General features: G+C 39.5%; 1 protein-coding gene across 1 annotated transcript in view; it reads right to left on the bottom strand.

Moving 5' to 3' along the window:
- UMODL1 (uromodulin like 1) overlaps positions 1 to 16359 on the bottom strand; it is an 81049-nt gene that overhangs the window by 36233 nt on the left and 28457 nt on the right. The window contains exons 3-4 of the mRNA XM_083734746.1: positions 4879 to 5121; positions 854 to 1015 (exon numbers count right to left, since the gene is read on the bottom strand). Coding sequence (XP_083590872.1) covers positions 854 to 1015; positions 4879 to 5121 — 405 coding nt within the window. The remainder of the gene's footprint in view (positions 1 to 853; positions 1016 to 4878; positions 5122 to 16359) is intronic.

The following is a 16359-nucleotide window of genomic DNA, read 5'->3' on the forward strand; positions in this document are numbered from 1 at the left end:
AAAGGTTTTCAGTTATCACAGTGGACTTTTCATTTACAACAGCCATATTTAATCTGCTCAGCAAATCAGTAATACATCCTTCTGATTTCTTAGTCTCAACTATTAAATGATTATCAAAAGTGTAGCTCCTGAACAATCATGTACTGTACTGTATTTGTTTTAGATTCTATAAACCTGTTTTAATTCTTCTTATTGGCTTTTCAAAGTTCCACCTAAACACACATTCAGACTGGAATTCTATGCCCTGTGGAAATGTCCCATTGACTTGAATGGGACTTATTTCTAAGTAGATATAAAAGGTAAAAAGCTAGAAGGAAGGCTATCTGAGAAGCATAATCTTTTACTCACCTAGTTAAGGCAAATTTGTTTCCCTGTTAAATAAATTAGGAATTAGACTTTGTGTTTCTACAGACAATATGATCTGGCCTTTTCCTTCCACCACCATACAAAACTATCCCATGCATGAGTACTCAGAAGACCCAGGTAAGTGTTTACATAAAACTGCAACCTTCAGTAGATAAAGGGCTGTTTTTGCTGGAGGGAAAGGCCACAGACACATGAATATTTCAGGTCCCTTCTAGAAATTTCCTTGTGAAAGTATAAGGGTTAACAAACTGCCTAAATGTTTCCTAAGAAGAGGGCCTGTTTTCCCTTTCCAGTGTTCTGACCAATGTATGCAAATGTATGCAATGTATGCAAATACAATTGAATAATGTTAAGGATATTAGTCTACCTACATCTAGACTCTGACTGCTCTGCATTGATGCACTGTGTGCACTCTAAGGCACGCCTCACCACAACATTTCTGATCACAGACCTGTCAGAAGGTGGCAAATGTGGGTCAGTACTGTACCTTCTGATACAGGATCAGAACAGCCAGTGCCTTTTGATGTCTCGCAGCATTTTTTATGTTCTGGACAGTCCAAATCCAATGTGCATGAAATATTTAACACTTCCACTTCCTTCGTTGGACAGGCACCAGGTCTTGAGGCAAATTCACTGGAACTGTTTAGGGCTACAGAACAAGACATTTAACAACAAAAATTGCATCTGCTGGCAAGGATTTAGAGTTTCTACTTTAGGCATGTCCAAGAGCTTGAGTATGGCCTAGCAGGATTATTTTATTCCTCTCTTCCCACCACACGCACACATGTACTGCGTACCCCACCATGCCATACCTCAAGATGCTATTGAATGTCTTTCTTTGGAGACTGGGGAGGAGGACTATTAATCAAGAAACTCACTGAGTACTTTGGATCTTAGCCAGCATTTGTTTTCATTAAAGCTATTCTATCTTCCTCATAACAACACTGGATACAGCTTGGATAGCTGCTCCTTTGGGAACAACATCATACATTTACAACACATTTAACACACATAGCTTTCTCCCAAAGAATCATAGGAAATGTAGTTTACCCCTTAGGGATGTACAATTCTTGGCACCCTTAACAAACTACACTTCCCATGAATCTTTGAGGGAAGCAGTGGTGGACTTTGGTCCCTCAAATTTCAGCGACGCCCTGTGCAACACTAAAATTCGGCACCCCCAGCTCCTCACACCACTCTAAAGCATTGTTTTGGTGCCCCCTGCAGCAGGGTGCCCAGTGCGACCTCCCCAGTCACGCCTAAAACCACCTCTGAACAAAGTCATGTGCTGTAAATGTGTGGTATGGCTGAGAGGAAACAGCAGGTGTCCAAGCTTAATAAACATGCCTGTAGATCCAGCCTATGTAATCTGCAAATGATGGCACAAACATGTAGCAAGTCACGGCCACAAAAGTACCCTGAAAAATCAGCGCAAGGAACCGGGTTGTGTACCAATTCTGGCTCAGAGCCATAGAAAGCATTAATCTGAAATGTCAAGGTCTTCATTCTTACATCAGCCAAACACAAAGACAGACATCCAACATGTCCCTGTCAAAGTCTATCAAGCTATAATTGTTATACGAGCAACTCCCAGAGGGAGCCATCTGTCAAGCAACTGCTTAAAAGGTGGAAATCAGTTGACATGTTCCTTGGGTGAGTAGAAGCCTTCCTGATTTACTCACAAGGGTGGCAAAAATGTGTACGGTATACATGCATGAAAGCTCCATCATAACTAATATAAGGAGAATGGAATGACAAAGCGCTTGTAATATTTATTGTGCTTTATTATTTATTTTTAGAACTATTTTAAATCTGTAAACTGATTTGAAAAACTTTAGACCATCAGGGTTAATGTTACTGTTTTTGATGAAGAAAGACAGAGTGAATATTCATAAATATCTGATCAGATTTCCTATATAAACCACCCAAAGAGAGAGAGAGAGAGTTCCCACATATTTTTTGAGGCTGATGTATTTGTTGTGTGTCCACTGCTGGTCTCCTCAAAATCCCCTATAATATTGCATAGGTGTCTATGCAGTGGATATATCAGAAATCCATAGCTTCCTTGTGAGCATTCACTCTCCCTATGTGTTAATTAATTTAGCAGGATTTGCAGCACTAGTATAGTATTTATGTACCAATAGCCCATGAGAATGAGACACTGTACACAGATAAAAGATAACACAGCCTTGCCTACAAGCTTACAGTTTAAGCAAAGCATATGTTCCCTATTCTGTCATTAGAATGTGTGTGTGAACGCGCAGAGCGGACAAACAGGAAACGTATCTGCTACATAAAGTGTGAATTGGTCCTTAGTCTGCCATCCAAGCAGAAGTAAATTATGGTTTCCAGTGGGATTGTAGAAAATGTATCAAGGGAAAATTCTCACCGAAGAGCCCCACAGAACTCTGAGCTCCAATCACTTAGTCAAACTAGCTTTGTCTGGGTTCTAACATAAGAGAAAACATTAACCGTAGTTTAGTGACATGCTGTTAATTCATCTCACTAGTTGTCAACTTCCTCTTTTCATCATTTATTTAAGACCATGTCTAGACAGTGCATTACCATTCACAGAAGCTGTGACTAAGGCTCTGAAGTCTAGAAAGAACGGTCTGAAGGAGACAAATGAAACATGCACTGCTGAAGCTTAATGGGACAGCCCTAATGAGTAAGAAATTCAGAATTTAGAAAGCTTCTTTAACCTAACGACAAGAAGAGCTTCTGCTCCACCAGGACCCAAGGGCAACTTGTGTCTAGGTGCCTGCCCACATTTAGAGTAGAAGCTCATGTCACTGAAGTTCTCAATTGTCTGATTTAGGGATTGGACTAGATGACCCTACAATTCTATGACTCAGAATATAATTTTGTTAAGCTTGTAATGCTGAGCTAGCTTATGACTCAGCCAGCATTTCTCTCAGATGCTCTTCTCCAGCTAGAAAAGATTTTGCATACGTACAGTCAGCATTCAATGGACCACACAAGCCCAACTGCTTTGTAGGCACCTCTGCAATAGTTTTTTCTGCACATGACTGCAGCTCTTTTGCTTACTATGAAATGACATTAACAAAAACGGCATATTCTTTGTAGGCAGATTCACAAAACACATTTTATTTTTATTGCCAAGCCCCTAATCTCACTGGCCAACTGCTGTAAACTATGTGACCAGACCATCTTAATAAGCTTCCATTCATTTGATAAACATTTTCTTTATTTGGATCAATTTGTTTCTACCAAACAAGACAATGTTTTATTGTCCCCAACATTCTCATGTTCCCAAGTGCAATTGTTTGAGGGGAAACAGTTCAATGTTCAAGCAGCTGTCCACCATCACAAGTGCTGGAAACTTCCATTCCCAGGGAGCAATCTGACAATACACATATATGTTTGCAGAAACACAAGAGTGTCTGCACCAGTGTTACAAATGGAGATGAGACTCCTGCAAAATATAGGACTTTTTCCCAGATCGCTTCCCTCCTTCCCCCTTCTTCTTATTCTTTTTCTGCAGATCACTTTTCAAGAAAACTTGGAATCACCAAAACTGAGCTTGGGAGTTTACCCATTACTATTTTAGAGGCAGGCCTCAGAATGGTTCTCTTAATTTATTTTGCCTTCATAGATGCTAATAGCATGTGCTAATCTTTCATATAAAATATTCTACTTCCTTTTCCTTGATAGATTATTTTGATGGAAGGGCAGATTGAGAGACAGCACTTCCTTGTTCAGGCTAATGGAAATTTTGTTCCTACAGAATATGTTCTGCTTTGTGTTGCTGCTTAGGTATACATTTATGTTTAGTACCCAAAAAAAAGCCACCCCATTTAAAACTAAATAAAAACTATTAATGGTGGTGATGATGATGATACCTTTTAAAAAAGACCTTTGAGTTAATATGAACTCAATGATAACAGAAGTGAGTGAGTGTTATATGAGACATACAAAATGCAACACGTCTTTTGGATATGATCATCAAGCAGGTAACAACAAAATTTCCGGAGCCTAATCTGAAAGCAGGTTATCTTTACTAAGCCTTTCCAACTAAAACAGAGTTTAGATACAAATGACATGCTGTTTTATACAGATCTATTTTAACCTCAGCTGCCAGAGCAGTAATAATTTAATAATTGATCTGACCTGTGAATACTTCCCCCTTAAAATAGCTGAAACCCACAGGTTTCGTTGAGACTTGTTCATACACAGCCTGAGCATGAAGATTACCTATGCGCTGATAGTTCACCCAAGAGCAAGCTCTGGGCCCCAACAGCTTCCCTCATGACACATATAGACTGTAATGATTACTGTGGCTGACACACAGCCGCATAAAGAGAGCCTATATGCAAAAGTCACAGTTCTGGTATAGGTTAAGTGTGTACAAAGCTAACTTGTCTCATGTCCCACTGTGTTGAAAGCCCACATGCCCAGGTTGGAGTGAGCTGACTCAAAGCTGCATCTGCAGGTATTCTAGTGTTGTATTTTTGCAGTTCTTCTAATTTTCATTTTTCATTGAATACTTACATAAGGCACAGTAGAGACCAACTTGCTCATACCCACTGCAACAATCTGTCAGATTCATACTCTCTGGGACGGTGACAGGATGATATTCTTCGTTGTAATAGGTTTTGGTGCAAGTCCTCCACGGAATCCACCCTCCGCATAGTGTTTCCTTTTCATACGACTTTCGATAGGCAACCATTTTGTTCACATTTTTGTCTATAGTATAATTGCATAAATGGTAGCTGAGCAAGGAGAGACCTTTCTCTAGAGAGAAAGAAAGACAGAGTGATATAGGAATTAGTGACACAGTAGGTGATTTTTCAAAAGCACTCACCTATCAATGTACTTGGGAACAACTGCAGGTGACCAGCCACTGTTTTGTTATTGGTGTGTGTGTTCAAACAGATTAGGTTGGATCCAGATTTCCCATCATGCTTAAAGTAGAGCCAATGAATTTCAGTTGATTTACAGGAAGAATGAGTATGTCTAGGTTTAATCTATTTTTTCATGTACTCTAATAATCTGGAGATTCAGAAGAAAGACAGCCAGGCCAATAAACAACAAGTGCAAGAATTAATGTAAAGATAGAAGTAACTTTAAACATTTTAAATCTTTATTTAGTTCTAGTTCATGTTTTTGAAGGAAGAGTAAATTTTCTTTCAACTTGCTTTCCTTGAATGAAGTGGTATTCTATGTCTAATGCTAAGCAGGGAAACTTAGGGAAGTTTTTAATGTTTGATGTTTTGTCACTTTATTATTAGTATTAGTATTATTATTAATATTCTGTTCGGAGCTACCCAGAGTAGCTGGGGAAACCCAGCCAGATGGGCGGGGTATAAATATTATTATTATTATTATTATTATTATTATTATTATTATTATTATATTGCCAAGTCTATAGCAAAATGGGATCTCCTTGCAACTATGTGTACATCAATCAGAAAGATTGGAAGGAAATCCAAGTGTGATCAGCAGTCCTATACATTTGCTAAAATCCTGTTTTATTATGTATTGTGTTGTTGTTGTTGTTGTTGTTGTTGTTGTTGTTGTTGTTTTTATTCAAAATCTATCCCACCCGTCCTACAGCCTAGAGTTCAGAGCATAGAGTTCAGCACTCAGAGAAGGACAATTCCCCTGTGTAGGGTTGCTAGGGACAATTCAGAAAATGTTTACAAATTAGCATTTACTGCTCTATAGCTTCCAAACACAAGGATTAGACTGCCATTAAACTAATTAAAATGTGTTTTGTTGGATGGATTCTTTTAACCAGCTACAAGCTGAAATTTCCAGTATGACCGTAAGAAGGTGATTACTAGGTTTATTATTATGGACTGATTATCACCTTGGCAGTACTTTTCACCTGTGCAAGCAAACATATTTCTGAAAATTAAAGTGCTATCCTGTCAACTAGCAATAGCAGAAAACTTCCAAGTTTGTAACAGATTATTTGCAACAGGAATATATCATGATTCTTGGAAATATTGATTTACTACATCCATTGGAGACTGTGACAAAGGTTATGTGAATCAAATGTCTTACAGTCTTGCAATATTGTTCTTGGGTAAAAAAATATACCATATTCAGTAGACTAAAACTGCTAACAATGTGTGAAGACAGCAGGTAAAGTAAATTACACATGGCATACTTACGGTAATTGGTTAAATAACACATGATATATATACTGTGGCAAATAACCAGTGGAAATGTCATGCGAAAGAATGACACCCCTTTGGGGTGATGCCAACACATATTTCGGGGGACGCAGGTGGCACTGTGGGTTAAAGCCTCAGCGCCTAGGACTTGCCGATCGAAAGGTCAGCGGTTCGAATCTCTGCGGCGGGGTGTGCTCCCGCTGCTCGGTCCCAGCGCCTGCCAACCTAGCAGTTCGAAAGCACCTCCGGGTGCAAGTAGATAAATAGGGACCGCTTACCAGCGGGAAGGTAAACGGCGTTTCCGTGTGCAGCTCTGGCTCGCCAGAGCAGCGATGTCACGCTGGCCACGTGACCCAGAAGTGTCTCTGGACAGCGCTGGCCCCTGGCCTCTTGAGTGAGATGGGCGCACAACCCCAGAGTCTGTCAAGACTGGCCCATACGGGCAGGGGTACCTTTACCTTTACCTTTACAACACATATTTACCCTTCTTTTTTCCTATCCACCTGTTTTTCTTTTCTCCTTTGTCATTCTGTTATGAATAAGTTTCTGCAAAATTCAGTATTTGGAAGGCTACTGCAGAATGTCTGGGAATAAAGTTATGTACACTAGCTGAGGATTCAAAGTCTCCACTTTTAATGTTGGGACAAATTACGAATAATGAGATAAGTCAGGCCTCCTGCAGCAAATAGCAGCTCAGGGCACAGTGTTATTCAATAGCCTTATAGAACAGAAGCATGGGTGGGAGAGGGAGAAGCATGTAGCTTCGGTTTTCTTTCTCAAAATCTTGACATTCTGAACCAATGATACTGATTACACAACCACCACCGCACAGGCTACAATCTTATAGGATTCATAGTGGCTACCACTGTAATGAAACTACTGGTTTTAAATTCAGGTAGGTAGCCATGTTGGTCTGATGTAGTCAAAATAAATTTAAAAAAAATAAAAATTGTCCAGTAGCACCTTAGAGACCAACTAAGTTTTTAAGGTATCTGAAAAAGTGTGCATGCACACAAAAGCTTATACCCAGAACAAACATAGTTGGTCTCTAAGGTGCTACTGGACAATTTAAAATTTTTTTTTACTGGTTTTAATTCATTCAGAATGCAGCTGTCTGCAAAAGCTTTCAACTTTTAAGGATATACTTTTAGAACAGCAAATATTTCTAATTATTCAGAAATCATAGCCCAGTCTAGATGGTAAGGGTCAATAAGAAATTAAACCAATGTTTAAATATTGATCTGAATACAGTGGTAACAGAAGAGCTACACAGTCTTATTGTTCCTATCCATGATTAGGCAAAACAGCATGGTGATCCCATGAGGGCCGTATTCTGGGTCCTTTCATGGTTCTGACCCATCAACCAACTGTTTTGAAAACAAAGGTCAGCACACACATTTGCAGGTGCAACATCCTTCACTCCTGTTCATCACATCTCTTGTTGAAAGCCTCACCACAACTGATCTAGCCAGTCTTGCTTACTAAGCTAACCTCACCACCACCCCAATCAAGAACGGGATCACAGGATTCCAGAGCTAGAAACAGAACTGAAAAACCTCCACATCCACAAATTCTCAGATAATTCTGCAGAGTCAGTTTCTCTGGTCTATAGTTTACATAGCATAATGACCCTGGTTCGCATCTTTTTCAAGGCGCTTCATGATAAAAAGCTGCTTCACTTGCCACCCAGAATCCTATATCCAAAAAACACCAAGCACTAAATCCATAATCGCCAATGAGCTAGGATGAATCGCAAGAGTTGTCCTGAAAATAAATGGTTCCTGAGGTAAAAGTAGATTTTTGAAGAGCACTGTTCAGTGCCGCGTCCAAATTAAAATTAAACGTGAAACTATGTAGGTATCAGTAAAGTGTTTTGCTACTTGCCTGTAAAGGTGTTAACTGTTCTCTGCCCTGTAGTGGTACACAGAATGAAGACGGACACAGCAAGGATCCTAGCCACTGAATTAAAGGTCCTCATCGTTTTTTGCAATATCATTGTTCCTAGGGAACAAAATAGCAGTTGGTTTTACATCCAGATTTTAGGAAATAAAGCAGAAATGCCCTCGTTTTTCTCCTTAGTGTACAGGTAAAGTGATTGGCCTCAGAACAAAGAGAGAATCTAGGCAGTCCCTTGCCTGTGGAGGTTCATTAACACTTTCCCCACGGAATGCTTGCATCTCAATTACTAATCCTGGTCCTCAGCAACCTGATGTAGTCGCTTGCAGAATAACACCCTGATTAAACCTCACTTATTTGTAGCCAGCTTCCACGAAAGTCGACTGGTCTATAAAAACAAGTACATGAGTATAGCATGGGGTGGGGGGTTAGCAGGATTAGAGGGTAGCTCCAACCCCTTGTGAAAGAAGCAATGGAAGCTGGGGTGTAGTCTAGATTGAACTGGACCCAGGGAAGAGACTTCTTTAGGGGAGAGCAGGAGTGGTTAAGAGTCAGAGGGTGAAACCACCATCATGTTTCATCATGGGGAACCTGTGTGCCGTTGAGGGCCCCACTTTAGGAGGGAGGTAATCTCTGGGGGGGGGTGCATGTTGGCAGAGCCAATCCCTTCTCTCTGTGTCTCTGTCTCTCAATCTCCTAGTCTCTCTGTGTGTCCCCTCCTTTGTTCTAATCTGCTCCCTGAGATTAGGGGAGCGTGGAATGAGTAAGGGAAGAATGTGTGGCTCTGAAACATGCTGCAAATGTCTTTCTGGATAAAAGCACAAGAAGAAAGATCACCTCAACAGTATCATCTGAATTACAGCTCAAAAATAGCACACTGTGTGTGATTAAATGGAAAAGAGGACTTTTAGCAGAGCTGTTTGAAGTTAGACCTGGTAGGACATGAAGGTTGTGTGGCAATAAGATGAGAACTCCTGTTATGGACAGGAGTTCATATGCAGCACCAGTCCCTGTTTGGTTTTCTTAGCCTTATCTACCTTTCATTTTAACTTCTACAGCATGCACGTGAGTTTTCTTGGGAACAAAGTATTTTGGTTTTCCTTGTAGGATTAGTCCTATTTGCAGCATTATATGCATGTTCAAATTCTGTGCTGCAAGTGGTCTCAATCAAAAGATAAATGAATTTGATTAAGCAATGTTTCCATTTACCTTTAAGAGGAGCTTTCATATCCCCTGAGGATGCGATTCCCCCCTGGCTACGGTTACTATAGTGAATGTTTCAGTGCCGTGGAAACAAGTCAAAAGAGGTTTTCACTGAAGGACTCAAAATAGATTTGCCAGCCATTTTGGACAACAGAAAATATTTTCAACACCCTTTTGCATAATTTGTCAGGTGGGGGATTTTCCTACCCTTTGGGGCATTTTTTACTTCTTGAATATGATTGGTAGTCTTTTACTTTTGTCTTAATTTTCTAAAAATCTGTTACATTCTGTTCAATTCACACCTCAGATTCCTTATCATGATACACAAAATATTTGAACCTTTCCTTCCATTCCCTAAATTCAATTGTCCCAACCATTTCTATTTTCTTCCCTCTGCTTCATTTCTTTATGTACATTTATTTGAATGCAAAGTAAAATGAAATTCATCCATGAAGCAGCTTCTTGTTTATTGGTTGTGTGGTTTGTTACTGACCACTATTTGCTGGTAACACTAACTGTAAAAAACAAAACAAAACTTGAAGATACAAAGTTGTAAGTATTGGTTGCTTTTATATTTGCACCACTCTCTGGACAAACCCACCTCTCTGATCTCCTCTAGACCATCCTGATTAGAATTACTGAGGATTAAGACAGACCCAATATGGCTTGCAGGTGTCAGATCCCTGCCTGCACACCTACCCACCCACCCCCATGGCAAAAGGAAAAATAAAAGCCATTTGGAAGTACCCAGAGTAGCAGGGAATAATACTTTTTCTTCTTGAAGTGAAAGGTGGTGTAAGGTGGATTTGTTGAACTAAAACTGAAATGTTGATACTAAAATAACAGGAACTTATCCATTCAATTAAATGGTATCAGCTGTTGAAGAACTGAATATTGCTGTACACCATCCTGTTCTGTTGTGCTGTAGGAAACTACAGAACGTAAAAGAAAAGAATGTTCTGAAATGAGTAGTATTAATGGACATCCCATTCTGAATCTGCACTCAGACCAAAAACAATACAGCAAACTCATTCTCATTTCATGTATCCTGCTTGTGTCATCTCACTCCATCACAGAACCTCCCTCCTGGAAGCCAGTAGCTAGGTTCTAAGGCCTATCACACCCCACCACTGCCAACTGTCCAGCAGTCTTAAAAAGATGGGACATCCCTGGTTCAGGCACCCAAATATTTTTTTTTCATCAGTGAGTTTGAACTATACTATCATATTACCCCTAACTAGCTCCAAATGTGTTAGGCAGATTCTATCCTTATGAAGCAAATAGATGGAGAGGGATGAGTTCATCTGTTTTGGAAGAGCAATTGTCTGTGCCTTATTATCTAGTCTGCATGCTTAACATATGGCCCATAACTGCATAAGTTCATTAAGCTGATCTGAAAATAATTTTGGGTATGTGTAAAGACAGCACAGCTACCATCTTAAGGATATTTATCTGCATATCTCCTCACTTCTAAAAACTATTACACCTATCCTAATACGTTATAAGCCTTGTTTTAAACAAAACTCTCTTATTTGCTAGTTCCTATCAATATCCAAAGTTTGTTTGTAGTATAATTGCTGGCCTATGATGTGCATGTGTTTGGGCGGGAGGTATGGATAACTGGAGATAGTGAGAAGCAGTGGAAATGTAAATTAATGGAAGCCTCTGTAATGTTGGACACTCCATTAGTACACTGAGAAGACATGACCTTCTCTAAATGACCTTGCATCTTCTTCTGCGCATGTAACTCAGGGCTCTGACTTTAACAAGCCATAACCTGCACAGCTCCCATAGCACCTTATTAACTTGTTTATCCTTTCCATACTTTTGTATTCAAGTAAAACATGTTACATAATGATTATAAAAACAAAATCAAACATATATGTGCTTTTAAATCAGTATATTTATAAAGTGTCCATTTACTATGGGGTTTTTTATATCTGTAAACAAAAACACCCCAGTATTTTTTTGTTTTATACATGTAAATACCCAAAGGCAGTGTGACACCGACAACCGAATTTGGAATAGTTTTATTTTTCTCATGTGGGTGATTCACTTGCAAAGAGCTAAATGATAAATTACAGTTTGTGAACTATCAGGGGCAAATCCCACAGGCAATTCATATCCTGTGTTCATTACATGTCTTTTTTTAAAAAATTATGATTTATTTTGGCTCAGTTGCTAATACTGCTGAATAAAGCAAAGTAGCAGCCGCAAAACTGACAGGTTTACAAATATAGTTAAGTATAAGACAGTGAATTTGCATTCACCAGAAGCTAAGCTTGAATCTGATAAGCTCTCCTGTCAACATCAATAGCAGCTACTTCAAGGAAATTTAACCTATAAGGAAATATAAGTTTGTAGTTGCTAAAAGGGATTAAGAAAATTCAACATTATTTTCAGCTACTGACAGCCTTTGTTTCAGAGTTCTACACAGGCTTTATACACCCACGCAAGAAAGGGGTAAGCATCCATTATCTAAATATACCTGGATTTTTTACTTAAATTCATTCAAACTTTAGGGAGAAGAAAATTGTTAACTTTATCTCCCCCAGGGTGCATCAAACAGTATGTGCTTCCTTCCAATCTATTCATAATTTTGTAGTGCTGAGATATATAGATAGGAGAATGGATTTTCCTAGTGGCGACACCTTGAAAGTGGAATGTCCTCCTTTTGGAAGTCTAGCTGGTACTAACATACCCTCCAAAATTTATCTGATGAAAATTGGGACATCCTATTCAATAATAATAATGATGATGATGATGATGTTATTATTTATACCCTGTCCATCTGACTAGGCTGCCCCAGCCATGTATTTATATTTAATAAATATATTTATTATATATAAATACATAATAAAACATGAAACATTTAAAAATGTAGCTATACTTACAGGGCTGCCTTCATATGTCTTTTAAAGGTTATATAGCTACTTATCTCCTTGGTTTTGGAGTCACATAACTTCATACCCTACATTTCTCCCATGAAAATAGGAAAAGCAGGACTTTCTGGATTCAAATCAGAAACAGGGATGGCTTCTGTAAATCAGGGGCTGTCCCTGGAAAATAGGGGCACTTGTGGGGTTTGCAGTAATGGTTTAATCTTTTTGCCATCAACTCCAGGTCCGTCCCTCCGATCCCGCCCCCCCCCCCCCCCGTGCTTTTAAATACTGTGATTTCATAGCAGCTATTGGTTTTAAGAAATGTAAGTAATTGGAGCATTAGTTTTATCTTATCCTCCAGTGAAATGCAATGTTTGCAAATGTTTGTAACCCACCCTGTGGTCAAGAACGCTAAAGATAAAAATCTACATAAATAAAATTCTTTCACCTCTGCAACACATCAGATACAGAGCAAATTCTGTCAAATGGGCTGACAGCTCGTTTGTATGACTGTTATTCACCAGACATCTCACGCTTTCAGGCTTAAATAACACGCTAAAAGAAGTTTTTTACAATGAAAGCCACCAGGTCTTGAAAGATGTTTAGGCCATCACATCATAACTGAAACTACAAAGTGATATTTAAAAAAGAGTCAACTGTTTGTGAACAGCTCCAAGGACATCCTTAGAGGAAGCCTACAACCACTTCAAAACAGACTTTAAAGACTGAGTCAAATATATTATGTGCTGTACATCTTTCAAAAATGTAGTTCATTGGGAGTAGGGAAATAATAATTTAACAAATCCCCAGTATAGAAAAAATTTGTGTGCATGAAAACCTGCCAGAGGAAGAGTTTTTAGCGTTAATCTAAGTTTGATGCAGGAGGTCCACTTTATCAATATCTTGTATTTTTGCTCTTAAGGTCAAAACAGACATGCATGTTAAGGAGAATCAGACTGAGACTGCAATGCAAGGGGAGGGGAGGTTTAATCCAGTCCCTTGCTGCCACCACCATTTTTCTGACTGAAACTATGCAACCCAGCACCAGCCCTACCAATAGGCAGAGGTATCAGCCTCCACTGAGGGTTCCCCAGTTGCACTATTCCCATCCTCCTGAGCTGGGGTGCCCTAGAGGCAAAAGTGCTTGTTTCTTGTTGACCTGGGCTGTTTTTCTGCAACGTATTGCCAACAGTGCCTTTAGGAAAGGCACTTGACCAGGTCAGCAGAGAGGCAAACAGCCCAAGCCATGCACTCCAGAAAGTATTGCCCATGTGTTGCTGTGCTCATGAAACACATGCTGGCATTGCAGCTACCGCACTCATTATTTGAGGGGGCAGGGGGCAGGTGGAGCGGGAAGCAAATTTTGGTGAGGTCAGGCACAGTGGAAGATGCTGTCACATCATCATCTACCAATCCATTTGTGGAACAGGGAGGACACCTCAGAAAAGCAAAACATTTCAGGCCAGTCCTGATTATATCCCTCCCCCCCCCCCCCCAAAAAAAAGAAAAAGAAAAAAGAAAGTCTGCTAAATCCACATGAGACAAATAGCATTTTGGTGGGATAATTTAGATCAGAAAAATGGCAGAAGAAAAGGTTAAATTCCTCTCCTGTGCTGAGGTCCCGATTCCCGCCCCCCACTGCTTTAACAATAAACCAACCATGAGAAAACCTTTCTAGATATCCCACATCACGTCGTTTGGTTCTTAGCTCAGCCTTCTTCCTAATGTTTTAACTTTCTATGAGCAGAGAGAATGCTAGAATAAAATCTTTATTCATGATATGCTAGCTTTCTATTGGCAGGGAGCGGTTTCGGTTTTTTTTACATTTTGAGGACACACACAAAATAAGCCTAAGGTTTTCTCTTTAAAGCTTTCTGAATGTTATATGCACAAACCTTTTATACACTACAATCAAGAGAAATGGTGTTCCATTACTATACTGCAAGTCCTGCCAAGAAACCTAATCCCTAAAGCCTTGTTAACAGGAAAATAACAGCTGTACATAACTACTATACTAATGAAGAAAAAATGTTTACAATTACCATTTTCATTGACTTTTTTTCAGGGTGTGTGTTTGACTTCTCTACACTTATGGTATGAGCACTGTTTTTTAAAAAGTAAAATGGAATTTTTGCTTTGAAATTTTAGAATTTGTACCTCAGGAGTGTTTTGATAGTTCAGTATATTACAAAAAAATGGACATAAACCAAAGGAAGTTTGGTAGACCTTACTCACAAACAGTTCCACTGAATTCAGTATTAAGCATTTTCAGATTGTACAGCAAATCCCGTTTGAATCAACAGGATTGTATGTGTCCAGATCAATTTTACTTCAATAAAATTGCAACATAGCTAATTTTCTTTGGATTTCATCCATCTCTGAAATACTCTGCCATAATTCTATGCACATCTACCCAGATGTCCACTGAGTTAATGTGTTGCAGATGGAAGACAGTCTCTAAGTCTCAATTTGTTTTTAGTAATTTGTAACAGCTAAACAATAAAAAAAATGCAATATGTAAACAACTGTAAGTACATTAATGTGCTTTGGCCTGTGGGATGTGTGTGTGTGTGTGTGTGTGTGTGTGTGTGTGTGTGAGAGAGAGAGAGAGAGAGAGAGAGAGAGAGAGAGAGAGAGTCCTCCCAGGTGGTGTGTTAACTGCCTTCCAGTACAATAGCTAGGCTAGTGAGAACAAGTGGTTAAGGTTTTTTAAAAATGTTTTTATTAAAAGATTTTCATGAGGAACAAAAGAACATACAGAGAAAGAAGGGCTGGAACTCCCCATAAATGCCCCCCTTTTCTCTTATCCTGGCAATGGCACCCACAGGAGAGGTACAGGAACTGTTTCAGCGAGTTCCCCTGGTTATAGTCTGAGACGTTATTGTAATAGGCAATACGGGGTTGACAGGGTGGGAAGTGGGAAGAGAGAGCGCCAGAAAAATCTAATCTCTAGGTTAGATCACCACAACACATTATATGTGAGAATGTCTGAAGACAGTTCAGAAACTTCCACTGGCGCAGAATTCAGTGGCTGGTACAGAATTTAACTGGTGCAGAATTGCTCACAGGGGCAATACAGTTTGAGCAAATGACGTCAATCATGGCCCAACCACGCTGATTCCCAATTAGTTTCCGGAACCAGTTCAAAGTGCTGCTTTTGACCTATAAAGCCTTAAATGGCTCAGGACAGCAATACCTCGAGGACCGCTTCTCCCTATGAACCGACCTGGACTCAGTGATCATCATCTGAGGCCCTTCTTCATGTGCCTCTTCTACAAGAGGTCCAGAGGGCACCAATACAAGAACGGGCCTTTTTTGCAGTGACTCCATGCTTGTGGAATGCTCTCCCCATCATTTGTCTTCAGGCGCCAGACAAAAACTTTATAAATTGGCCTTTAACTACGTGTAGCTTTTAGAAGTGGGTGGGATGCTTTTACTGTATTTCTCTTTCCTCTTGGTTTCAATATATAGTAAGCCCACAATTTACACACATTTAATTTGTGCACATCCAGCTTTACAAGCATGGAATGAATGAATGAATGAATGAATGAATGAATAAATAAATAAATAAGTGGTGGAAAGGGTTCAGGATTCTGGAGAAAATTACTCTGGCAATCCCACCCCAGAACATAACCCGCACCTAAGTTATCAGAGAATTGTAGACCTGGAAGGGACCATGAGGGTCCCTGCAATGCAGGAATCTTTTGCCCAACCTTCAGATTAAGAGTCTAATGCTCTACCTACGACGCTATTCCTTTCCTGGGGTTGCAATCTTACTGTATCTATGTGGGGTTTATTGTCTATTTGTTTAGTTGTAAATTACTTTGGATGACAAACTTAATGAATATAACTTATACAAACTGAATAAA

This window comes from Podarcis gaigeae (assembly GCF_964106915.1).
Source record: "Podarcis gaigeae genome assembly, chromosome: 4".
NCBI classification, from domain to species: Eukaryota; Metazoa; Chordata; class Lepidosauria; order Squamata; family Lacertidae; genus Podarcis; species Podarcis gaigeae.